At 34.3% G+C, this 27,579-nt stretch overlaps 1 protein-coding gene across 1 annotated transcript in view; it reads left to right on the top strand.

Moving 5' to 3' along the window:
* Positions 1–4,236: 4,236 nt before the first annotated feature.
* Positions 4,237–27,579, top strand: part of HSD17B3 (hydroxysteroid 17-beta dehydrogenase 3) — a 48,629-nt gene continuing 25,286 nt past the window's right edge. The window contains exons 1-2 of the mRNA XM_051996854.1: positions 4,237–4,427; positions 8,951–8,997. Coding sequence (XP_051852814.1) covers positions 4,274–4,427; positions 8,951–8,997 — 201 coding nt within the window. The 5' untranslated portion in view covers positions 4,237–4,273. The remainder of the gene's footprint in view (positions 4,428–8,950; positions 8,998–27,579) is intronic.

A 27,579-nucleotide genomic window follows, 5' to 3' on the forward strand; every position in this document is an offset into this window, starting at 1 on the left:
ATTGGAGGTTTAGTTTAATTAAATGGTATGAGTGTGGTATGGATTGAGCCATGAGCTTGGAGTCCAGAAGATAAATTTTCACGAATTTAAATTCAGCCTTAGATATCCTGGACAAGTCCCTTAATGCCTCAGTTTCCTCATTTTTTTAACACCCTCATCACAGCAATATTTAGCATTTATCTAGTGCTTTAAGGCTTGCAAAAAATATTAACAACATTCTATATATGCTGACATATCATTCCTTCCATCTCAACCTGACTAATCCTAGATTATTCAATTTCTTTCAATTAAGATTTTTTGATAATTTTGTACCTTTTCTGAGGTAGATATTACAAATATATATTTTTTAATTTTGAGATTAATTTTAATTAAACATTAATTAATCACCATTGTTAGGAGCTAGCATTTCTATAACACTTTTGGGTTTGTAAATGTTATCTCATTTGATTCTCATAATGTGTGAGGGTAGGTATCATCATTATTCTTACTTTACAGATGGGAAACAAAGATTGTCTAAATCAGATTTTTAGAGGGATAGTTCAGATTTACTCTCAAACTATATTGACTATTTTGAGCTTACAATCTAAATCAAAAGCCTAAAAATGTAAAACCAAATCTCTGCTATTTGCTATCAATGTGTGACTTTGGGTTCCTCTAGGTCTCATCTGTCAAATGATAGGATTGAACTGGGAGACTTAAGATCCCTGATAATTCTATGTTTTTCTTCAATATTCCTCAGCTAGTTTTAATTATGCCTGGAACTGTATTGGTTCACTGAGTGAATTAGCAATGTCAAGGTTACCTAGAAGTATTAGAATTTATGACTTGGAGGACTCTTAAGAGGTAATTTAGTCCAGTATCTTTGCTTATATATAAATCTTATCCATAGCATTCTTTTATGTTGTATGGGCAGGTAGATGGCTCTGTGGATAAAGTTCCACACAGAGTCAGGAAGACTCATTTTCAGAGTTCAAATCTGGCCTCAAATACTAGTTGTGTGACTCTGAGTAAGTCACTTTGCCTTGTTTACTTCCTCATCTGTAAAATGAGCTGGAGGAGAAATGGCTAAAATATTCTAGTATCTTTACCAAGAAACTCTAAATGGGGTCATAAAGAGTCATACGACTGGAACAATTGAACAACAACAGTGTAACCCATGGCTTAGCATCTTCACTCTTTAGCATACATGGAATGCATTAAAATTTGGTGTGTCTTTGGGGAACATCATTTATGTTATGGATGGGGTCTAAAATTGACCCCACGGTATTCTGGAATTGGAATAAAATGAGGACAATCATAATCCATTTAACAGTTAACAAAAGGAAATTTAGTCATAGTAAGAAAAAATATATATCAGACCAAAGAAGAGTTGTTCATCTAGGAGAAAACATTGTTGAAGATTGTTTTTTAATGGTCTGTGGTTGTATGCTAAGGGGAAGAGTTCCCATGTCCTGGCTGTTTTATACCCAGGTGAACAGGAAACTGAGTCAATGTCCCTGTTCTCTTGAGGACATTTCTAATACTTTTTAAGGAGAAAGAAATACAACTTGCATTTGGATGGGCAGGTATGGGAGTAGGGGAAAAGATTCAAGATAAGGAAAGGCTTAATATATTGCTCCTATCTTTGTCTCAGACTTCAAACTCTCCAGCTGGAACGACTCTTAACAAACTAGTAAACAAATTTTGTTTATTAGGAACTATAAGAACCCAGAAAAGGCCATAGGATATAGTCCTTTCTTGTGAACTCTCCACCAAGATTCAACAGCATCTCCTTGAATTCAGAGTCCTGGACTTAATTATAGTAAGGAAAACCGAGGAAAGTCACTTAATCCTGTTTGCCTCAGTTTCTTCTACAGAAGAAAATGGCAAACTACTCTAGTGACTCTATCAAGAACACCTCAAATGGGGTCTTGAAATGTCAATTATGAGTGAACAAAAATTTCAAGTTACAATTGGATAACCTGACTCAGTTTGTTTTATGTTCCTATCACTCCTAGTCTAGCTCTATATCTTTGGGTAGCATGCTAGCTTTCAGGAAGTCAGCTCCAATGCTCCCTATGGTTATTTGTCTCAGGCTGAGTTCCATGTTCCAGCTCAATATAACTACTGTTGCTGCCATGTTTCTAATAGACAGCATCCTGTCCCAGCAGCAAGAAGTTTCATTCTTTCTTCCTTCAATATCCTTCAATATTCTATCCAACATAGACTTGTTTCTATCCTGTACAAGGTAGGAGAAGGTAGGTGCTACTTAAGAGTTGTCCGAGTTTCTTAGGAGAAACCTACTATATGTGTGTGTATACACATATATAGTATTATATGTATGTGTGTATATATATATATCAGTCTTATTGCATATTAGCTTACATTTCTATAATACTTTAAGGTTTACACATTAAATCCCTTAAAGAGATAAAGTGCCTAATCTAGTAAATATCAGAGTGTAGCCTTGAACCCAAGTCTCCTGGGTCCAGGTTTCTCCATATTTTTATCTCAACACACCTCCTTTCAGTATTTTAACAAGTCATCACCATGATGATCTACCATGATGGATCAGGGCTCCAAATTCATCCTATGTGAAAATCTATTTTAAGAATTTGGGATTTTTCATCTGGACAAAAGACTAATGTGTGTGGGGAAACCTTCAAATACTTTAAGGGAAAGGGTAGAGGAAGAAAGGAGAAGTAAAGGAATAAGCATTTATATAGTGTCTCCTATATGTCAAGCACTTTTACAAATATCTCATTTGATCCTGACAACCATGTAAAGTAATACTATTTTACCATTGAGGAAATTGAGGCAAAGAGAGTTTAAGTTTCATGTTCAGGGTCATACAGCTAATAAGTGTCTGAGAACAGATTTGAACTAGGTCTTCTTGACTCTACTAGGTCTTCAGCCAGTGCCCTATCCACTATACCACTAGCTGCCTGTTATTATTCCATTAATTCTGATTTGATTTGGGTGGAATCCTTCCAGTAGGTGGAAGTTTCAAAGGGAGCAAATTTAGATTTGATGCAAGAAAAATCTGCCCTAACACTCAAAACCATCTCCAAATGGAATATGTCAGATGGTATAGATAGTGGGTTCCACTGTTCTTAAAGTCTTCTATCAAAGACTGGTAGATTGCTTTATTGGGTATATTATACAGAGGATTCTAACTCAGGAATAGGTTGGATTAAATGTCTTTTGAAGTCTGTTTCAACTTTGATATTCTGTGATTCTATAAAATCCTTTTAGTGCTGGGGAGCTCATTAGCTTAAGTAGGAGCTTATTCCAGTTTCAGATAGCAGAAATGAACAAAATGTCAAAACTTACCTTTTTATAACTTCCACACATAAGTCTTAGCTTTATCTCTGAGGTGAAACATAGAATAAATCTAATCCCTTTTCTATTTGAGCCATTCAAGTACTTTTAAACCTATCTTGTCTTCACCAAGACTTTTCTTTTCTACACTGTCATGTTAGATTTGGTGCATTTCAGCCCAAGAACTTTTTGGATTCTAAAATCAGAAGGACTGCATTTAACTGTAACTGTTTGGATCTATCTTCTTTTTTCTTGTCTCTACCAGTTATAAAAAAAGTCCTTTGCTGATAATTTCTTCTCCTGGAATCTTCTTGGATGAGAAGGTCCTCTTAATTTTACTTAGAGAAACCTCCATACAAACTTATAAAAATACATTAAATTTCAATGCTACCACTTCTTCCTTTTAGTCCTCCGTTTTCTAATAAAGTGTGTGTATATGTGTGTGTAGGGGTGTGTGTGTGTGTATTTTAGAGTGATACCTAGGAACTTTAGCTTTCTGAATTCTATTCAACATCATTTTTACCTTCTTTTCAGATAGCATTCATTCCTCTTGAGTAAAAAATGAATTGCTACATCCTAATCAGAGCTTCATGATAGCCAAGTTCTCTCTGTCCTATTACAAGATTCTTCTTTATTTATATATTTATTTATACTTTGCATTTTCCCATTCCTGGGAAACAATTCATAGTCCATAATTTTATCCATAATTAGGCTTCCTTTTCCTCTGTTTGGCCCCTATGTATAATCCCTTTTAAAATCTTTGTTTACTCCAATAGTGTGTGAATCTTAGTTTGATGTGAGAAAAGTTACTTTAAGTTGACCTTTAATGGGTTAGTGGGAGGAACTCATCTAACCTTACTTTTGATTGGACATGTTTTTTTTTTTTTTTTTTTTTTTTTTGACATTGACCTCAAAGTGAGCTGCAACGTAGTCAGTGTTAGAATTTCATCAACATTCACAATTCCCGTTGGCCATGGGTGAAATTCAGGATCAACTCTTTATCCTTATAGGGGCACTAGTGTGTCTGAACTATCTACTGAAGTGTGTGAAGTTCTCCAAATATTTTCTCCTGCGTTTATGGAATCCATTGCCAAAATCTTTCTTTCGATCAATGGGAAAATGGGCAGGTAAAAGAGTTCGTATTTCTCAATGTTAGCTATTGCTTATAGTCTTACCATTTTTAATCTTAAGAGTTAGCTGAAGTTATTAGGAACAGTTCATATAACTCAGGTTATTATCATTTTTTAAGGAAGTATAGTTGAAAGCAGAAGTTAAAGAAAGAAAAAAGGAAAAGATTCTAGAACATTAGATCTATAATACTTTTCAGATTTTTGCTCTTGATTTTTATAAGCATTTATTAAGCATTTACTATGAGCTAAATACTTTTCAAATATCTAATTTTATTCTAACACAATCTTGGGAGGTGGGAACTATTATCCAAATTTTACAGATCAGGTAACTAAGACAGTGTGAGGTCAAATAATTTGTCCATTGTTATGGAGTTAATTTGAACTTGTTTTTCTGTATCTTAGTGCAGGACTCTATCCAATAAATTCCTGGCTTTCCCTAATGATGTCAGGATATCAAATTTAATCCCATTAATTTTATAGATGAGGAAAAGGAGTTGAAATTACTTTCTTCAGATCCCATAGAGACCTAACCAAACAGTACTTAAATTCAGACTTACTGATTTTTCTTTTATTATACCATAGATTTTTTGAATACCATAGGCTTCTGAAAGAAAAATATCAGGATAAAATTCAGTGTGGTGTTATGAAAAAACGACAGTGGGTAGAATTCAGAACAACTATGGGATAGTCCTTGTCCATCAACATCTTTTATTAATGCCTTCAGGCAAATGATTTTTTCTCTCTGGGCCTTCACAACTATGAAAGTGGGGGGATTGGAATAGTTGATTTCTAAGGTCCTTCTCAATCAGCTTTATGATTCTGATTTTATGAGAAAGATAAAAAATTGCAGGGTACCATCACTCTAAATTACTGGAAATTGATACTCTTAAGTCAACTTGTTTTTTCTCATTCTATTTATGAACAATACCAGCCAGCCAGCCTCCAGCTCTGAAAAAATAAGATATTAAGATTAGCAATTCTCTTCAGTAATGCAGTTTATTTCCTATATAAAATGTTGATCAAATGCTACTAGTTCATAGTAAAAATCCAACTATATGACTGAAATTATATATTATATTAAAAAGAATCATATTTTTTGAATAATACTTCCCAAGATTTTTCTCCAATGTGATAATGTAGTCCAGAGCAAAGAATGACCCCTGCAGCTAGGTACTTAGCAAAACCAGTGACTAAGGATAAATAGAAACTTGTAGAAATAATCTATAATATATGAATTAAGGGTAATTCTATACAGCTTTAGCAATAAGGGTAATATCACTTTATGAAAACTTTGTTGGAATAAATGATCTATTATTGTTGATTACTGTAATTAAATCACTGATTTTTCTGGATTTATTCTTTATTTACATTAGGGCAAGATCATGTATATATATATATATTTTAGGCTAACTAGTCAAATATTTCCAGATCTAAAATTCTTTTCCCACCAAGATAATTTAATATCCACCATTTTATGGTATTCTTTCTATCTCTTGTGAAAAGTTGTAGAATCAAGATACAAAATGAAATATACCCATGAATATCTCTCTAGCTGTATAAAAGGTCTGGTTGGGCCTATGATTTAATTGGTATATAGAATTCTCAAATTAGGAAACTCCCTCTAACAATCTAGGTTGGTACATTATCTGTAACTTGTGGTTTTAGAGTGTTGATTGCCTTGAGCAATGGTATCAAAGGGTTGCTCATATTATTCTCAAGTGTAGCCTAAACTAGATAAAAGTATAAATGGGAAAATTCAACAAATTAAATAAAAGTACAATAAAATATAAACAAGATTACATTCTTAAGCTGATAATATATGGCCCACAAGGATCCTTATGTACCAATCAGTGGCCCCCATATTTTTTTTAGTTTGGTTGCATTAAAGTCTAGAACATTGAGAGGTTAAGTGATTAGATGAGGGACATATAGCCAGGAGAAGAGAGGGTCAGGAATTGTTTGGGACTTTAAGGACAGTTCTCTATTCATTTCCCTCTCTGTGTATGAGTATTGGTGTACATTATGTGTTTATTATGAGTATTCAAACAAAACACACACACACACAAGAAGCAGTGTGCTATAATGGTTAGAGACCTACCTTCAGAATCAGGAAAACTTAATCCTATCATTGATAGGTATTAGCTGTATGACTCAGTCAGGTAGCTTAATCTCTTAAGCAACTCTCTAAAACTAAATCCTAAAGACCTGATCTACATTGACAGAGTTAGTTTTCTACCAGTTTTCTATACTGATTAATTCATAAGTCCTAGCAAAAATAGGTATAGGTATATAAATACATATACACTTACATGTACACACAACAACATAACCACTCCCTGAAAATGTAAATAGTAGTGCAGTTAAATGGATGACTGGCTTTAAAAAGTAGTTGTTAATATTTATTATCTTGGCTAATATTATCTACAACATTCATTATCCTGGAATCTCCCCTAGTCAAGAGTTATTCTGAATGTAGCTAAGCTGAATCTTGAATAACAGATTCAAAAATCATAGCCAAGTCTCTTTGTTTAGAGAACTTTATACCACGATAATCCCAGAATCCCATAGTTAGAAGGTACATAAGAAACTAATCCAGCACACACATGAAGGGAATTCTCACTATAATGTGCCTCACCACTATAATGTTCAACCATCCAGCCTGCGGTTGAACACCTATAAGGAAAGTACAATGTCCAAAGGGGTATGATTTTTTTAAAAAGTCACTGAGAAACTCAGCCTGACTCTGCAAAGACATTTGCTATTTGTATACTGAGAGTATAGAGAGTAAGGATAATCAAGATAGTAGGGGAAGTACCCACTGCAAAGAAATCATTGCTCCTTTAAGTTTTGAATGACATATTAAATTATATTTACCCACATAGTACCAGACACCTTAAACCAGTGGTTCACACATTACTTGAAATTAAGGAAGTAGGAATAGCTTAAATATCTGAAAAAAAAATAACAGGGCAAAAAGCAGTAAAATCATTCTTCCAAAGTATTATCTTCACCTATTTCCTGATTCAATGTTTGAGAAGAGAAATAATTTATATGGAAATGGGATGGAAGGCAAGTTTAAAATGAGGCACAGCGAAAATATATTATAGCATTAATTTATACTGAAGAAATGATAAAATTAGATTTTGAAGATGTCATATCTCCAGATTATTCAGGCACAGAGCTTGGGAAAACACTTCTATTGATATTAGGGTTTTGTTTTTGTTATATACCTTTGATTTAGAAAAGGCTATAAAATTATTCTAAGAAAAAGAAATGCCAGTCTTATCATATAGGCTGTAAGTAATAGACAATCTTGTCAATATGTTTAAGCAAATAGAAAAGGATCTTTGGTGATTATTAGAATATTATTAAGATAGAGTCTTGGACCTGGAGTTTAAAAGAACTTGTATTTGAATTTTTTTCTCTCATAATTATTATCTGTGTGACCATAGACAGTTTTCTCTTCAATAAATGCACTTGGAATTGAAAAACCAAAATTTAAATCCAGTCTCAGATAGTGACTCTGGACACCTAGATGATACAGTGACTAGAACATTAAGCCTGTGGTCAGTACCATCTGAGTTCAAAAATGACCTCATAAAATTACTAGCTGTATGACCTTAGGCAAATCATTCAATTTATTTGCCAATTTCCTCAACTGTAAAATGGGGATCATAATAGCACCTACTTCCCCAGGGATCAAATGAAATAATATTTGTAAATTACTCAGCACAATGACTGGCACATAGTATGTGCTTAAATAAATGTTTGTTCTCTTCCTTTTCTTTCCTCTCCTATTCCCCCAGCCTTTTTTTTTTTTTTCTGTTAAAATTCTAAGGAAGCAGGATGGATGTGGGATCAGGAAAATGGAATTCAAATCCAATAATTAATAACAATTTGCCACTGTATAACTTTATACAAAGTCAGTTCCCCATTCTTGGCCTTAATGTCCTTATCTATAACATAAAAGGATTGGATTGAATAGACCCTGGCTCTAAATCTATGATCCTAGTATTCTGTTACTGGCTGCCAATATATTGAGATTCCCTCCTCCATCTATTCTTTGTACTGAATTACTGACAGGGCTTGTGAAAAGGAAAATTATTATTCAAATGAATGAATGGCTTGATTGTTCTTAAAATGACATGATGGTGTGAACCAATAGAGATAATGATAACACAATACCTGCCCTTGAGGGAGTGCAGACTCTTCTGTCCAAATTTTTATCACTATTTAGTTCCTGGTTTGAATAGAATGTTCCTTGAACCTGAGATGGCCTCTTTCTGGAATGCCTTCATCTCCCCCAACATTTTTAACCTTTTCTAAGGGGAGATAAGATGTCTATTAATGTTAATCTCATAGTTCAGAGATAGAGAGAAGCAGCAGTAGTAAAGGGAGACCTAGTGCTATGGATATCAAGTGTAGAATAGAAATAGATATGAAGGAAATTTTGGAGAAACTGAACAAAAATTTTGGATGTAAGATGTTAAAACACTTCAAACTATTTTCTCTATTTTCAGTTATCACAGGTGCTGGAGATGGAATTGGGAAAGCATATTCATATGAGGTAAATTACCAAGAACATCTGTGCATTAAACTAGCATATTTTTGAAGATTGCTTCTATTCAACATTCTCCTTCCATTTAGAACTTGTTATCGTTATTGTGCAGAACCCAATGCCCAGTTAGGAACGAGCTTTACATGTCACTCAGCAAAATATATTGCCTACAGAGAGTTTCAAGGATCAGGAAAATTTCCTTCCTTTTTTCCTTCCTTCCTTCCTTCCTTCCTTCCTTCCTTCCTTCCTTCCTTCCTTCCTTCCTTCCTTCCTTCCTTCCTTTCTTCCTTCCTTCCTTCCTTCCTTTCTTTCCTTCCTTCCTTCTTTTCTTCCCTCCCCATTCTTATTTGTTATGATTGATTGCAAAGCATATCAAATATGGCTTGTACAAAAAAATTTGTACAAAATAATACTGTAGGCATGTAGTAAACAATTCAATAATCTATTAGACCTGTAGTTCTCAAACTTTTGTTTTCAGTATTTTTATACTATTAAAAATTATTGAGAACCTGTCCAAAGAGTTTTTGTTTATGTGAGTTATATTTAAAGATATTTATCCTATTAGAAAAAAGAACTAATTTTGAATTCGTAGATTATTTGAAAACAATTCAGAGAACCACAGGATTCTCTGGCCCACTGTATTGGATCATGGCACTGTTCAGTGGTAGCTCTAGTATTTCCTACTGATACTCATTTTTATAGATTATGAAACTATAAGAATGAGTATCAGTAGAAAATACTAGAGAGAAAATGCTAGAAAATACCATCCTAGGATTTAGAGCTGGAGAGGAACCTTAGAATCCATTTAATTCATTCCCTAATTTTGAAGATGAAGAAATTAAGACTTAGAAAGGTGAAGTGATTTCCCCAATGTTACAAAGGATTCAGTTATCCTTCTCTGAGTCTAGACCTCTTCCTCTTTTCATTACACAGCATTGCTTTTCAGGATTGAAACTTAGATTAGATCCAAGAAATCCTATCTTATATAAGACCCTAGACCTTGGGAACCATCTTTTTTTTTATAGTTGCCCAGATCCTATTATCAAGGAGTCCCAAGTTCCCCAGTCTTTGGTACTAGATTTGTCTTTGTCCACTTTGGATAATTCTTTGAGATAAGACAGGATTAAAAATAATAGGAGATTTGAACCCAAATCCTTTGGAATTCACATCAAGAATTTTGTTTACTACATCAGAGGATCTCAAGTTTTTTGTGTCAGGATCCTTTTATATTGTTAAAAATTATTAAGTACTCCAAAATACTTTTTTGTTTTAAATGATTTTATAAATTGCTATTATTAGATATATTATTAGAAATTAAAACTATTTAAAATATTTATTAATTCCTTAAACCTATTATATATTAACATAATATAATTTCATGAAAAAAACCTTGTATTTTCTAAAACAAAAAATGTAGAGAAGAGTGGCATTTATTTACATGTTTTTTTGCAAATCTCTTTAATGTCTGACTTAATGGAAGACAGTTGGATTCCCGTATCTACTTCTGCATTCAATCTGTTGTCATAGGTTTTGGTTGAAGAATATAAAGAAAACATGGACTCACACAGACATGCATTTGAAAAAGGGAGTATTTTTAAAGACAAATAATGTCTTAGCATTATTATGAGAATAATTTTGACCTTGAAGGGGTCTTGGGGTCTCAAAAGACTACACTCTGAGAACTGTTATTGCAAGAACCTTATCTGTTTCATTCATGTACTCCCTCTCCCTCATCCCTTTTCTTCCTTTTATTCTGTCCCAGACAATTAATCCTTCCCCCGTTAAAATTTTGGAAAGCTGACAGTTCCCTTTCACTTTACTTTTCTTTGAGGAAAAGATTATCTTTGAAACCCTTTTTAATTCTGTGATATTAGGGTTCCATGATTTGAGGATTCTGGGAATATATTAAGTTTTGATGTTTCTGTTTTTTCTTGGTCATGGAGATAGTTTCTCTACCTACCTGTACTCTTCATAAATAGTCAAAAATATTTCTTAAAAGAGCACTATGTGCTCAGCACTTTACTAAGAGCTAGACATATAAAGAACCGTAAAAGATAGCTCTTACTCTTTTGAAAAAAGACTGCTCAATAGAATGCAACTTCATTGAGGGAAATGACTTTTTTTTGGTCTTTATATCTGTAGTATCTAGAATAGTCTTGCATATTCAACAAACTTAATATATGCCTGCTGAATTGAAGGGGGCACATAGGGTATAGCTATTCTTAAAAAAAAAATGACTGCAAGAAGTCTTTTAATGACCTTAAGAATTTTTTAAAAAGTATATTTCTACTCTTTTTTTTTTGGCCATTTAATTTTTCCCAAACTATAGCTTGGCTGCCTCCAGTTATCACATTATAGCAATTAGAAACTTCTGTATTGTAGTGTTAGTAATCAGATATTGGATAATAATTTCACTTTGAATTGCACTTCAAGAAATCACCCCTGACAAAGAGAATGGTTATTGTAGGGAGCAATTATCTCTAAGTCCATTTATTGACTAAACATTTCACTAAAGCTACTTAAAACCTTACCCAAGGCAACTTTATATTCTTAAATTATATTTCCTTAGAGCTACCATTAGCTCTGATAATGGCTTTTGATCAAGACATTAAATCAATATTTGGTACTCTCCATTGTACATTATGTTCTCCTCACAGTTGAACAGAATTAACCCTGAACTAGGCAGGACCAGCAGGGCAGACCTGAGCTCCTCAAGAATAAAGCAGGAGGCTCAATGTCTTTGATTCTCTATACTCAGCCCTTTTTTTATTTATATAAGAAAATCTCACTTTGGTGTGGAATTTTGTTTTTGGGAGTAGTTTACTGATCCTCGTTCATTCTCCCTTCTTGAAATTCTTATATATTTTTTTGTTCTCTAAGAGGACATCCTAATCTATTACTATAAGACTTTTCTTAAAATTAAAAAAAAAAAGATTTAGCTTTGTAAGTTTTTTTTTAGCTAAGTTCACAATATAAAAATTAAAAAAAACCCTTCATCCGCAAACCAAACTAACCTCCAGTATTGCCTCCCACTCTTACTTTTAATTTCTTTTTTTGTTAAAAGTTTAAATTCTTTATTTCCCATGTGAAAGTCTCTTTCACCTCTCAGAGGTCAATCCAACTGAATGATGGGTGGACTTAAGTTACAATAACAATAGGCTTCTAAAATCAGGCTATATTCTCTCATGGTTACCTACTTACCTAACAGAGGAGAAGACGATAGAACAGAAAGGGATTTTTAAAGCCTTAAAAGCTAACTTTACCTCTCTGGTTCAGAGAGAGATTAAAATTTGTACCATATAATACAAGGACAATAGAGAAAGACTGGGATTCAAACTAGACTTTGTGACTCTTAACCCAGGATTCTTTATACCAGAACACTACCTCTCTGACTATCCCTTCTCCAACTACTTTCCAGTCTCCTTGTTCTCTTACTCTGAATAAATACATCTTCCAAAGCAATGGTTTTAATTTCTGTTCAGTCAATCAACAAGCATTTATTAAACACTCAACTTTGTAGCAGGCACCAAGTATTTGGGATAGAAAGATAAGAGTGAAATCGTCACTGATCTCAAGAAGCTTATAATAAACTACTTTCCCAATACTTTAAGTTGTTACCAGTCATTTACACTTTCTATGAAAGGCCAACAAGGCAAGTCTCCAAACATTTATTAAATGCCTACCACGTACCAAGTGCTGGGTTGAAAGAAAGGCAAAAAATGAGTCTCTGAACTCAATAAGCTGGAATTCTAAAGAAGGAAACTACCTTCAAACAACTCTGTATATATAAGATACTCACACATAAGTAAGTGCTCCATATATGATAGTTGTTATATGAAAGTATATAGTATTATATGTTATATAAATTAAAGGTAATCTTAGTGAGAAGGAACTTACATTGGAGAGTGAACTGAGGAAATAAAGAAAGGTAGGAATTTCAGCAGAATCTGGGAAGAAGCTAGGAGGTGCAGATGAGGAAGGAAAGCATTTCACACATAGAGGACAACTGATAAATAGGCAGAGTCAAATGGAGTCCCATGTCTTAGGAATAGCATAGTGCCAGTATTGCTGAATACAATAATAGATTTTGTGAGCAGTGAGTGAGATGTAAGAAGATGGGGCTAAGTTGTAAAGGACTTTAAAATCAAGACAGAGGACATATTTGATCCTGGAATTATAATAGGATGCCACTGGAGTTTATTGAGTGGGGGGCTGATATCATTACATTTGTGTTTTAGGATAATCACTGTGGCAATGAGCTGGAGGATGGACTAGAGTGGGGAGACTGACCAGCAGGCTATTTCACTGGTCTGGGTGTGACATGTTGAGGACTCTTGGTTGAGAAGTGGGAATTTATATAGCAGATCTGAGGAGAATAAAATATGAAGAATGTGGCAGCGTTAGATATGGGGAGGGGAGAGAGAAAAGCTTCAAATTGAATACTAGATTATGAGCCTGAGACTGAGACTAAGATATTGTCCTCCTAAGGGAGGACTAATGAATACTGGAAGTAAAGGAAAATAGTTGCTATTAGGAGAGGGGGGAATACCTGCAAAACGTACTAAAGTTCAAATGTATGCAAAGTGTTTGGCAAACCATTTGAACATAATTCTAAAGCAAAGTTATATTATGCAATGGGCATCGCTATGTGTTAATGCACCCTTTTCTGAGCTTAATTCTCTCTACCTATTTGTGCCACCCAAGACTTAGCATGTGCAAAATTGAAATCATCTTTTCTCCAAAACATTTTCATAACTTCCCTGTTTCTGCTGATGTTACCACTATTCTTTTAGTCTCCTACAATCAAAAACTCAGTCATTCTAGAGATATGGTAAGCAATATTTTAAGTACCTGCAATTAGAGGCGAAATTATGATAGCTACTACTTATTCAAGTCTTTGACGTTTGCAAAGGATTTAAAGTTTTTCATTTGATCTTTACAATACCCCTGTGAAACAGATCATATCTTCTTAAATTGTGACTTGAGACCTCATATGGTAACTAATGATTAAATCTGGGGATTGAAAAATTATGATTTATTATCAGTAAATATTTGATTTGTATACCTATTTTATATACCTATATACCCAGGGTCACATAAAAATTTCTTGGGTGAAAAGGGGTTGTGAGTGGAAAAAGTTTAAGAAGCCCTGAAATAGATATTATTTACATTCTTCTGATGGGGAAAGTAAGGTTGAGAGGTTAAATAATTTGCCCAAGATCACATGACTATTAACTGTCTCTGGTAAAATTTGAAATTTTGGGGAAAAAAAGATGAGACCCAATGAATAGGAATTGGAAACTTCAGATATATTATTTCAGAGAACAGAAAGTCTCCAAACAGTATCAAATTCTTTTATGCCTGTTTAGTATGCCAATTGTGATTTTGTACCTTTCTCTTCAGTAAGTAAGTATCTATTAAACACCCTGATATATATCAGGCACTGTGTTTTTCAGCACTTTGGAGATATAAAAACAAGTGAAAGTCTCTGTTCTCAAGGAGCATAAATTCTAATATATTCCCATAGTATAAATGAAGAATTTGATAGTCAGCAGAGGGGAGGAGTTGGAAAGTGAGAAAACAGAGTTGTGGAAATAAAAGAGGTTACTACTTGAAGACAGCTGTTGTGTCCTACCAGGGCCTTCTCTTTTCTAGGCCTAACACTTCCTAATTCTTTAACCATTTTTTCTGTATCAGGAACTTAAGATTCTTATCTGATCTATTGGCTCTCGTTAGTTTTTCTTTGGTCTTGTCACTAAAAGGGAACTCAAACTAATGAGAAATCTCCCAGATTAAATTATTCCCTCTCCACAACATTTCTTCTAAATTCTCTTTTGTCATTCAACCACAGAAGGAAAGTTTGTTTTTTGTTTCTAAATAAGAATCAGTTAGGTATTATAATTAAACTTTTCAAAAGGATGTCTTAGGTCACTTAACCAAGAAGATGATGTCTTACTCATTTCTTTTAGTCCTAATTCACAAAAGAAAAATTGTGTACTATATGAAAAGCAATTACAGCTTATTCCATAGGAGAAAAAAGAATTAGAATTAACACCAGAGAATGCTAATCTTTAAAACTCTTATTGAATATTTCATTCTGACCAGCTTTCAAATTTTTGCAGAAGTTTGGAGTCCAGAAGTATGTAACATTGTATATTACATATGATTATTTTTTTATGTGTCAATTAATCCCCCCTTCTTTCTCTTCAAAAAAAAATTCTTTAAAGGCATGACTTTTTGTGAGGGGCAAAATAGAAGGGTACAGGTGGATATTTAGACAATGTAAAATCAAAAAATTTCAATAAAATTTTATTTTCAAAAAAAATGAAAAAAGATATGTTTTAATAAAGAAAATGAGGCATTGTGTCATAGAGGTTAGATTATAAAGGTACTTATAGTATAGTCTCAGTTGATTTAAGATCCAGCATGTGATCTACTATACCACTTAGTCACATCATACAGAATATGCATGACATCTTGCTCAGCATTCAGGAATGGACCCAGGCTACATTCTTGCCTCACTAGCTTTGGTAAACAAAGTGGGTCAATTTGGAGGCTAATTGAAGAGGTGTTCTAACCCCCAATATTATTAACCAATGTTATTAGGGAACCCAGGGAAAATTGAGCTAATTTATATATGATTAGGATAGACTATATGAAGTCATGGGTTATAGGATTTAAAATTAGAAAGGACTTTGGAGAACCCTTCATTATTATAAGTGAACTATAATACCTGCATTATTATAAGAAACTGAGACCCAGAGTAGAACATAAAACTAGTTACCCAAGGTTTTATAGATAACCAGTAGTGGAACAATGGTTCAAATGCAATACTTTTTCTAATATTCCCTATTTCCACTCAGATTAATTTTGAGAAACTATGGAATAAAATGATAAGCAGGGTGTGCTGGCAGGAAATAAGCTGTAGTACTCAAGGTCAATATTGGGAGTCTGAGGCTTTTTCCTTGTGTTTTTAATATAGTCTATATTCACCTGATTATAAGTTGTATGGGTGACCTGGTCAAACATACCTTAGATGCAGCATAACAATGGAACGTACTTTGGACTTGGTGGTTAGAAGGGTTCTAGCCCTAGCCTTGACATTTCTTAGTTATATAATTGTGAACAAGTCATTAATTCTCTCCGAGTTAATTTCCATATCTATAAAATGAGATTTGGAGTTAGATGGTGAAGGGGATAGAGTGTCGGGCTGAAGTTAGGAAGACTTATCTTTACGAATATAAATCTGGCCTTAGATGCTTACTAGCTGTGTCACCCTAACAAGTCACTTAACCTCATTTGTCTCAGTTTTAGCATCTGTAAAATGAGCTGGAGAAGGAAATGGCAAACCACTCCAGTATCTTTGCTAAGAAAACCCCAAATAGGGTCATGAAGAGTCAGATAGGATTGAACAACAAGGTTGTTTAATAAAGTTTATTAAGATAGGTTTAATAAATCTTCAAGTAAAACTTTGTAAACCTTAAATAAGCTTATAACTGTATATCAGAAGAGGGGAATGTGCAATAATGAAATACTGATTGTTCTGGTTGAAAAGATTCCCCCTTTCCTATTCCCAAGAAATACCACCAGCACCTCAATTCAAAATCTATTTATTCCTGGAAGGGATTAAGTCAGTCCACTTAAATTCACATGGATTTTATCCATGTGATTCTTAAAAAGAATGAGCTCAGACCTGAAAGTTATCATTTGATCAGCTATTAAAAAGCCATTAGCAAAGAAAATATAAATATGCTCTAAAGTAATTAAAAAGGAGAAGATTCAAGAACACATGGTTAGAATGGAAAACTCTTAAACAAGAGAGACAGCTACCTGCGGACAATTTGGCTAGAAAACAGCTGTTTGTTCTAATTGTTTGCTCTCAGGGCTGTAAATTCAGGATGCCTGATGATCATTGCTATTGAGAAGTAATGGAGTAAGCTGGTGAGTTTGTCTTCTGGGTAGTGATTAAAAAAGTAAGACAAATTAAATACACACACACATATTCAACTATTGCTATTTTATTGCTCAATAATTGGTTAGCTATATTATTATTTGGATATATAATCTTATCTTAATCTTATAATCTGGAGTAAAAAGATTTGAATTTAATTCTAATCTCAGACACTAGATTGTGACCCTGAACAAGTCACTTAACCCTGTTAACCTTAGTTTCCCTCATCTGTAAAATAAACTGGAAAAAGAAATGGAAAATTACTCTAAGTATCTTTGCAAAGAATACCTAAATGGGATCATGAAGATTTGGAGATGACTGAAAAGACTAAAGAACAACAAAGTTGTTAATTGAGATTTACCCATTTTCTTCTATCTATATAAAAGGAAATTCTTCTAGAACTCCAAGCAGCAGAAGTAGTTTTATTTTCTTACTAACCCCTCCAAGATGAATGACTGAAATAGCAGTATACTTAAACTAGAAGTCTAATGACATTCTACTCAATAATGGCAAAATATTTTTCTTGCTCTGGAATGCTCGGGAACCTAGTTTCCTGGTCTGTAGAATGAGAGGGTTAGACTAGATAATAACAATAGTTTACATTTATAGTGCTATAGGGTTTGCAAAACACTTTCCTTACAACAACTTGAAGTAGGTAGTGTGTTTTTATCCCTGATTATAAAAATGAGGAACCAGGTTCAGAGAGGTTGTGACTTGCCCATGATAATAATACTTAGAGTAATATCATATTTATATAGTGATTTAAGATATGCAAGATAGCTTATATACATTATTTTATTTACTCCTCATGGTAACTCTCTGAAAAGGAAACAATGAAAATCGCTATTTTGTAGATGAGGAAACTGAAGCTCTGAGGTAAGAAATGACTAGTCCATGGTCATACAACTGGTAAATGTCAGAGACAGAACGCACAATCTATATCTCTCTTGATCTCAAGGAAATTAATTAATTAAATTTTTTATTATTAATTAATCTAAAATTAAGTTAATTTTAACTTATTTTTAATTGGTCCTTTACTGCTCCAAATCTAATGACGTCTCAGGATGGAGTCACTTAAAGAGAAAATCATTTGCATTTTTACTATAAAATAGCCATGTTTCTTCACATTTTTCTAGCAGTAAATTCCTCAGGTCAATTTTGGAGCTCGGCAATCTAAACTACCTGTGCTGCAAATAAGAGCATTATAATTTTTTTCTTCTCCTTCCTGAAGACTGAAGGCAGTCTTTTCTGGTTCAAATATTAGTAATAGTTTTCTTTGATTGAACTTTGTTTTCCATGTTTGGTTGGCAGATCTGTTAATGTAGGTTACAAAAATGTTCCATGTCACTTCAGGCAGCAAGAATAGATCCTACTTAATAAAAACAATTTTAAAGAGCTAGTTGGTGAATATGTCATGGAGAACAGATAAAAGAAAGAAAAGAATTAGTATTTTGTTTTCTTTGTAATTGTGACAAAACATGGTGGGTCAGGGAACTCTGTACTAATAATCCCATGAGGACGAGACTGAAGATGACCTTTTTCCCCTATAATCTTGAAACTGCACCCTTTATAATTTCCACCTCTTTCTTCTTTCATTCTATTAGAATCATCCATTTGACATGTACAAATGCCTACAGAGAGATGATCTTGGAGAACAAATTCAATATAGGAATAGGTAAATTATATAAATATGCCATCAGAGATGTGCTAGTAAATATTTAATGATTAGCTCTTCCTCCAAAAGTATACATCATACATTTACAAGTTTAACCTGCCTTATTACCATTTTCTTTATCACATTTTAAAATCTAGACAATCAATAAAATAATAAATCAAGCTCTGATTTGTAGCCATTTCTATTTCCAAAGTCTGAATGCTCACGATGCAAATTTAACAGTAGGCTCTCTAGCCAATTTCAGTATAAGGTACAGTTATGGATTCCTGTCTGGTTGACTTCCAAAGATTTCTGTAGTTCTGAATTCTTCTTTTTGGTTCTGGTCTCATTACTTGTATTTTGAGATGTTTGTGGTCTCTCCCTAATTTTATTCTGCTTTTGGTCCTAAACCAGATACTTCTTTCAAAGTTCTTCTGCTTGTTAAAGAAATCATACTCTTCCTATGATTCTCCAGATATTTTTTTCTTAAATTGAGGGTGAATTGGACCACAAATGGCTTTCTGGTTCTTCAGTAGGAAGACACTGTGAATATACTTTCTGAACCACTCTTTTTCTGGGAATCACTCTCATTCTTGCCCTATCTTCTCTTCTTTTTCTAATTGTTCTTTATTCTGAGCAAATTCGTGATGGAGATTGAATTAGTTTTCTGTATCTCCAATCTCCTTTTTCTGTTTATCACCTTTTCCCTGTGAATACTTCTCTGTCCTTTAAGATTTTTCATTCCTCTACCTCAAATGAGCATTCAGGAAAGACTGTTATGAGACATTTATATTTTATTCTGAATGTAAGCAAGTGAATATATTTCCTCTCCTTCTGGCAGTGTATGTGACTTAAGGTATTTGTCGCTACAGTTAGAATGGACCTGAAAGCTTTGTTCTATTTATTTAATTTAGACAAATGAGGATAATCTTTTTTTTTTCCTTTTTTTTGGGCGGGGAGAGGGAGAAGGGAGTTTTTCTAGGGATATAAAATGACTCTTAAGGTCTAATCTTAGGGAAGTTAGGTGGTATGATGGACTTGGAATCAAGAATACTCATTTTTATGAATTCAAATCCAACTTCAGATATTTATTAGCTGTGTGACTCTGGGAAAGTCAGTTAACTCATTTTGCCTCAGTTTCCTCAGATATAAAATAATCTGTAGAAGGAAATGTCAAACTACTATATTTTTGGCAAGAAAACACCAAATGGGGTCACAAAGATTTGGACATGACTGAAAAAACTAAACAACAATAAAGGTTCATCCATTTCCAGAATCTAATGTCTCTACCCCCTACCTACACATGCACACCTGATTACAAACTCTTTCTTTTCAACCATTGCTAGCTAATAGCAGCCCTTTCTTTTCTTCTTCCCTGTCACCCGTTATGCATTAGCATAAATGATCTCTAGAATTCAGGGAATAGACAAGTTTGAAAGACCCAGAGACAGAGACACATATACACACTCCAGAAAACTTATTCATCATTATCATGATTACTCATGTTTTGGATTCCTATATAAAAATGAAATCTGGGATATCAGCCTATTTAAAAACCTTAATTTTCTGAAAAGAGAGTCTGGAAAACCCAGTCAGTGTATAAGGAGCCAGTCTCCCTGACCATCTCTGAAATAGACAAGAGTTTTGTTCTGGGTAGACAAAGGGAACAATGCCATCCCCCAGACAATCAGAGTTCTCTTTGTTTTGAGGATGGGGGGGTTTCCTCCTATTCCTTCTGACTACTTCACATGCAGTCCTTAAAATGAGCTTTCAAAACGTTAGAGTGTCTAAGTGCTTGCTGGGGCCCTAGGGAATAGCTGAACAGTTAGTAAAGAGCAGCTTAGGAAGCCTACTTTGCTAAGAGCATCTTTTGTGCTGAGAATGCAAATGGTTGCCCACAATGCCTTTAATGGACAATTTCCCTTTTCGAAGTTTGATGAAGTGAATTGGGAAACAAAGGTTCTGATTTCTCAGACATTCCTTCCATTGTTTCTGAGAGTCTCAAGGGTGGGGGAAAGGTTTTCAATGTTCAGAGATAGGGCTTTGGTACATCTTTGCAGGGAGTCAGCTTTGAGATTGGACAGGCTTAATGTTTTGTTCCGAGGAAAATTTAGGACAGACAGCTGCAGCTGGGAACCAACTTCAAGACCTTACCCTAGCTATCTGCAATCCCAGTAGCCTGGCTTCTTCTAAGATTATCTAGACAAATGTACCATCAAAGTAACATCCTTTACAGCTTCTGAGAGACTTTACTTATGTTCATCTTGTTCATCTTTAGATAATAGACATACTCCAAAAAATTGTGGATCCATATGTGCAAACAATTTCATATTTTAAGCACCATAGGAGAGCAGGCTATTTACAAGAATCTGGATAATGAGTCCTTTGATGGTGTCAATTATCCTCCAATTTATTATTTTGTTAGTTAAATTTTCATGTACTGAGTGTTCATAAACTGTGGCCTCAATATATGTTTGACCATCATTGAAGATGTGAAAATACTCTGATTTGGGCTATGGTATAGAATCACAAAGTTATCCAATTTATTTTCCTAGATCTGGCATATCAGAACATAGACTAATCTGGGAAAAAATACATCTATCTTTATCTCATGTAAAGAGTAATGCCATGGAATATATGCCATATCTTTTTCCATTGATTGTCATGAAGGATGGATTCCCACTTCAGTAGGAAAAACTCATTGGCTTTGTCTTTATCTCTGTCTGTCTCCATCTGTCTTTCCCTCTCTTTTATGTCCTGCAGATTATTCTCTGAAATTTCTTCTTTAGCAATTTCATCATTCTTTATTCATGTATTCACTGAGTCAATAAATATTGATTGAGCACTTATATCTGTGCTAGATTGTGGGTAGATGCTAGATCCTTGCCCTCCAAAAGTTTACAATCTAGCTGGTATGGATCATAGGGCATATACATAGACAAATAGAATATAAATTAGAATGATAATTGTGTAAAAGGAGTACAAAGTACTATGAAATCAGCTGAGAGTCTGGTGAAAGGTTTCAGACTTTTGCAAAGAATATGCCATTTGATTTGGGTTTTAAAGAAAAAATGGGATGTTAATCATCAAAAAGGAGATTATTCTTGATTCACAAAACATTAAATAGAGGCAAGAATAATGATAAAACTTGGGGGATGAAGAATACCTGTGGGGAAGTAGTGAAAAACCTTGAATGCCAGAGTAAGAAATTTGGTTTTTATTCTGCAGGGGAGGTATTGAATAATTTTGAACACTGGAGTAACATGATCAGAATAAAAGAAAAATAATTTGATAGTAGTGTGAAAGCTAGATTAGAAAGAATAAATACTGAAAGGGAGGCACATTGAAAAGATATTGATTCTGTCATCAGAGGATTTAGGTTCAAATCTTTCTTTTGATATATACTTTCTGTATATTGTGTAAAACAAATAGAATGATAATTGCATAAGAAAGGTACAGAGTACTCCTTGAGCAAGTCAATTCACCTTCCTGGGCCTCAGTTTAAACATTTATAAACTGAGGAGGAGCATAAACAGGAATCAGTAAATTGGAGCCTAAAGACCAAATCCCTCTTTCTATCTGTTTCAGCATGGCTCTTGAGTTAACCAAGGTTCTTACATTTTTATTAAACTCCTAGACATCACTAACTAAGAAAAACCATTCATAGCTCTCCAGCTCATCTTACAAAAACAGGCAGCCCAGCCAGATTTGTCTTTGAATAAATAATTTGCCAGCTCCTGGAGATAAAAGGTACAGAGGCTTATGGTGGATAGAAGAGATGTTATTAAGTAAGAGTCATCAGGATTGAATGATTGATTAGTCTTGTGTCTTCAAGGAAGTTTTCTCTAATAACTAAACTTACTCTGCTGCACTATATTCTCTTGCCCTGTCTTAAATAAGAAGCATTTTATAATTACTTTTGTTTATGTCTTCAGGATTTACTGGTTTGTTGCTTTGTAGCTTGTCCTTAATTCAGTAACCTAGTCTTGACCTGGAGTGCTTTGAATCCACTCCAGTAAACTCTGGCCCTGTCCTTGAATAATTAGCTCATCCCTCATATTGATGTGGGAAGGAATCATTACGTCAATAAAAATCCCTACTGGTATCCTTTTTAGAACAGATCCAATTTACTCAGCCTGCCATTTATATTCTCACAGTGATAATAGGTCTTTCTCTCTCCTTCCCTGTACTCTACTTCTAATCAATTGCTAAGACATGGAGATCCTACTCCTCAGAGCTAATAAAAGCATGAGACTTGGTGTAGGAAGACTTGGATTCAAATCTCATCATTCACACTTATTATTTATGGAACTCTAGGCAAGAAGACACCATATCTATCAGAACCTCAGGTTCTTCATGTATAAAATGGGAATAACAATACCTTTTTCTTTTTTTATATACTCATTTCCACAATTATTATGCTGTACAAGAAAACTCATCTTAAAAAGAAAAAAATGAGAGAAAAAAAACCCAACAACAACAACAAAAAGTGAAAAAACTATATTATGATCCACATTCAAACCCCACAGTTCTTTTTCTGGCTGCAGTTGCACTTTCCATCACAAGTCTTGGAATTGCCTTGAATCACCTCATTGTTGAAGAGAATCAAGTCAATCACAGTTGATCATCACATAATCATGTTGCTATATACAATGTTCTTTTGGTTCTATTCTATTCACTTAGCATTAGTTCATAACAATATCTTTTTCAATGAATTGCTGTGAAGATCACAATTGTGAGGATGTTGTATATAGTATAGTGTCAGTTTTTTTTCAACCTACCTTCTCTCTACTCAGATGACCAGTATTATAGTTCAGGCTTTCATCCTCTTTCACCTAGACCTTTCCTGATGCCATGATGTTTTCTTGGCAAAAATACTGGAATGGTTTATCATTTCCTTTTCCAGGATATTAAGGCAAACAGAGATTAAGTATTTGCCCGGGATTACAGAGCTAGAAGTCTTAGACTACATTTGAACTCAGATCTTCCTGACATCAGGCAGTATCCAGATACCAGCCTAGGGTATCACTGAGCCATTTTTAATAGTGATGTTAGCTCACATAAACATAGCACTTATCATGTGCCAGGCACAGGCTAAGCACTTTACAAATATTATCACATTTAATCCTCACAACAATTCTGGGAGGTAGAAGCTATTATTCCCATTTTCAGGTGAGGCTTCCTTCAAATCTCAACTCAAACTCCACTTTCTACTAGAGCCTTTTCCAATCTCCCTTAATGAGAATCCCTTTACTCTGAGATTAATTTTGTCAACAGGTCCAAACTGACTTCTAATCTGTGGATAACCTGAGTTAAACAGAGCAGGCTAGAGACAGGAGTCAGGAATCAAACAGAAGTTTACTTTCAAGGTGAAAGAATTAGCATGTAAGCAAGAACATATGTACCAATATCCCTTTTCTAGTAGGGGAGACAGTGTGGGGAGATCTCGATACAATGGTTGAGCTGTGAGCTATAGCTCTGACAGTGAGGAATAATAGCAACAATGTGACGAGTTTGATTCATAGTAGGACTTCATGACAGGCACTTATCCTAGCTTGTCCTGTGCTTGCTAGAGCTAAGAGAACACTTAGTACTGGTCTAGTAATACAATTAACTATGTGATTTTGCCAGAGAGGGAGATCATCCAGAGGGTGAGTGCGAAGAATTGTTGTTGTACAAAGTGTAGGGCAGCTTGCTTGCTGTTTCTTAGTTCTGGAAAACAGAGTTTCTCCCATTTACCTTGAATATATATTGTACTGTTTATTTCTAGTTGTTTGTATGTGCTTTTCTTCATTAGAATATGAACTCCTTGAGCACAGGGATTGCATTTACTTTCCTTTGTATACCTGGTACTTACCACAGTACATGAAACACAGTAAGTGCTTGTTAATATAAAACACAATAAGTGCTTATGTAAGAAAACTAATGTCAATTTATTCTGTGAAGAATAGGTCAGAGTCAGACTATGAATGACTTGAAATGCCAAACAGAAGAATTTATATCTTATTACCTATATATATATATATATATATATTTCATCTTAGAAGTAGTGAGGAGTCATTGAATCTCTTTAATTCAAGGAGCCCTGCTTTAAATAGCATCTACTATTTGTCAGATGTGTGCACTTTAAGGTGCTATCTCATTTAATCCTTATAACAACCCTGAGTGATAGGTACTATTATTATTCCCATTTTACAGTTAAGGAAATAAACAAACAGGTTAAATAATCTGCCCAAGGTCTCTTGCTAATTAAGTCATTAAGCTAATTAGATACCTAAAGCTGGATTTAAAGTGGGATCTTGTCTTTGGGCCCAGCATTCTTTCCATTGCCTCATTTGTTGCCTTTTTCTATTCCCAGTTGTCCTTCTTTTGAGATATATTTGTACATGTTAAGATTCATTCATTCACTCATTCAATGAGCATTTATAACACAGATATTATGTACCAAGTACTGTGCCAAGAATTGGGAATGCACAGCCATAAGTACAACAGTTCTTTCCTATAAGTAGTTTCCATTCAACTAGAGTAGACATATTAATACAAACTCTTTACAAAGTAATTTGAGAGGGAGGGGAGCATTAACATCTAGGTGGACCCACAAAGGCCTTAACTGGGAAGTAGCACCTGAATTGGGTTCTGAAGAGATTCAAATTCCCAAGAGACAATGGTGAAGAGAAATTGGATTTCAAGTGTGAGACGATAGCTTGTATTGAGACATAAGAAAACATATGAAAGATGGAATGTCCTGCATTGGACTCCAGTTATGTTATTTTGGCTGAAAAGTCTTTTTTTTTTTTAAACTTAGATAGAAAAGAGTCAACAGGATTCAATGATTGATTAATTTTGTTCTTTGTGTGTTGATCTCCATTAGAAGATGAGTTCTTTGAAATGAGGAACTGTAATTGTTTTTCCTTTGTATACCCAGCACTTAATATAGCATATGGGGACACAGTTGACATAAAATGTATGAGGAGATTAATGTCAATTTAATCTGGAAAAATAGGCACAGTCAGACTGTGAATGACTTAAAATGCCAGAGGAATTTATATCTTATTTTTTCATGTTTAGATTTATATCTTTATTATGTTAAGAGCAATAAGGAGCCATTGAATATTCTTAAATCATAGACTGAATCAGCCCTATGCTTTAGGAATAACAATTTGGCAATTCAAGGAGAATGGATTGTTGAAAATAAAACACACTATTGCAGACTTAAGCTCTAAGGCAACTAAGTTGAAAAGTGGATAAAGGGCTGAAATTGGAGTCTGGAAAACTAATCTTTCTGATTTTAAATATGGCCTCAGAAATTTAATAGCTGTGTGACCCTGAGCATATCCTTGCTCTAACCATTACCTCTTCTTCTCTTGCCACATTCAGAGAGCATGTAGTTTGATTTCTGATCACTTCAAAGACATGATGAGATCCTGAAAGGTGTTTTGGACCAAGAGGAAAAGAATTGATCCCTGAGGCAAGCAGGCAGAAGGCTAAGAAAGAAATCAGTTTAGCTCCATGATCCCACCTTTTAGGGAGGTGGTCCAGATTGAAATCCAAATTATGTCAAACTCCTGGGATCTACCCTCTATAGAAATCTCAGTTATGTCCCTGAGATTAAAATTTCCCTATAAAATCTACTTGTGGGCCATCCCATGGGCTGCTACTCTCCTTTGGGTCACTCCACCACAACACTCTGCCTCATGTTATCTTTCTCCTTAACTCTCCTCCCTCATACTATGTGGTATTTCTTCTCACAATACTATGCTTCTCAACCTTACTTCTCCTTCTTATAACTAACTAACTCTTTTAGGGTGCTAAGTTCTTTTGAAGATTTAGCCTGCCAGCTAAGGATATACCCCAGCTTCATGGAGTGCTCCCTTTCTAATGGGTAATTGTGAGTTCCACTGAGGACCTTGTTTTTCATATGCTATCCCACGCTATTTCATATTTGCCATTCTCAGTATCTATTATATCCCTTCATTTCATCTATAACCTATTCACTTAAAAAATCTACCTTTTGCCAAGGAGAATGGCCATTGTGAATTCTTCACATGACCAAACCCCAACTTTTGGTGCCTGCCATCATTTGGTGCCAAACCTCACATCATAGATCACATCAGACATATATACCAATCTACTTCCTGTTGGTACTAAATACACTCCTGCAAACAAACTTATGAGGTCTCCTGGGCAACTGATGACACAAGGGCAAAACTTGGGAAGGAAATCACTTGCAGAATACAAATCCATGAATTTGTATTCCCTTCTTATTTTCACAAGCTCCAAGCTTTATGCAGCAAAAACTTCCAGAAAAGCTAATTGAATTGAGGAGATTGGGAACAATGTGGGGAGGAAAGTATAGAGACAAGAAATCACATCCACCAAAGTAGATAATTTGAATATTTGTAGAAGGATACATGACTACCTCCTCCTTGCCTGATGCTCTGTAGCTATGCTTTGAGTATCAGCTATGTGACAGTTTTGTTCTTTAGTACCTTTGGATTTTTTAGACCAGTCATAGAAAGTCATTTAGTTTCTTCTAGATGATATCATTCTGTGCCTCAATTTCCTCATCTATAAAATGGATGGGTTTGGCTTTATAGCACCTGAGGTCTCTTTTAGATCTAAATCTATTATTTATATTCCTGCAAACAAGTTAATTGCCAACAGAAGGTCCATTGGTACTATTTGCATAGCTCCAACAATAAGATATGCAGAGTTGGTGTACATAATCAGAATTACAGAAACATGATTTAACCTCATGCTGGTTCAAAAAACCTCACAACTCATTAACATAAAAGGAAAATTACTTAATGAAATACTAATTATTCATTATAAACATACTTCATGCAAGATATAGAGAATGATTTAAAGAAATTCAAACATCTATAGTTTATATACTGAAATCTTTGTCACTAACTATGCTATGAATTGTTATTTAATAAAAATTTGGTTTTTTTAATTCCCTTGGAAACTTTTGTTTATTCTCAAT

This window comes from Antechinus flavipes, chromosome 1 (genome assembly GCF_016432865.1).
Source record: "Antechinus flavipes isolate AdamAnt ecotype Samford, QLD, Australia chromosome 1, AdamAnt_v2, whole genome shotgun sequence".
In the NCBI taxonomy this organism is placed as follows: domain Eukaryota; kingdom Metazoa; phylum Chordata; class Mammalia; order Dasyuromorphia; family Dasyuridae; genus Antechinus; species Antechinus flavipes.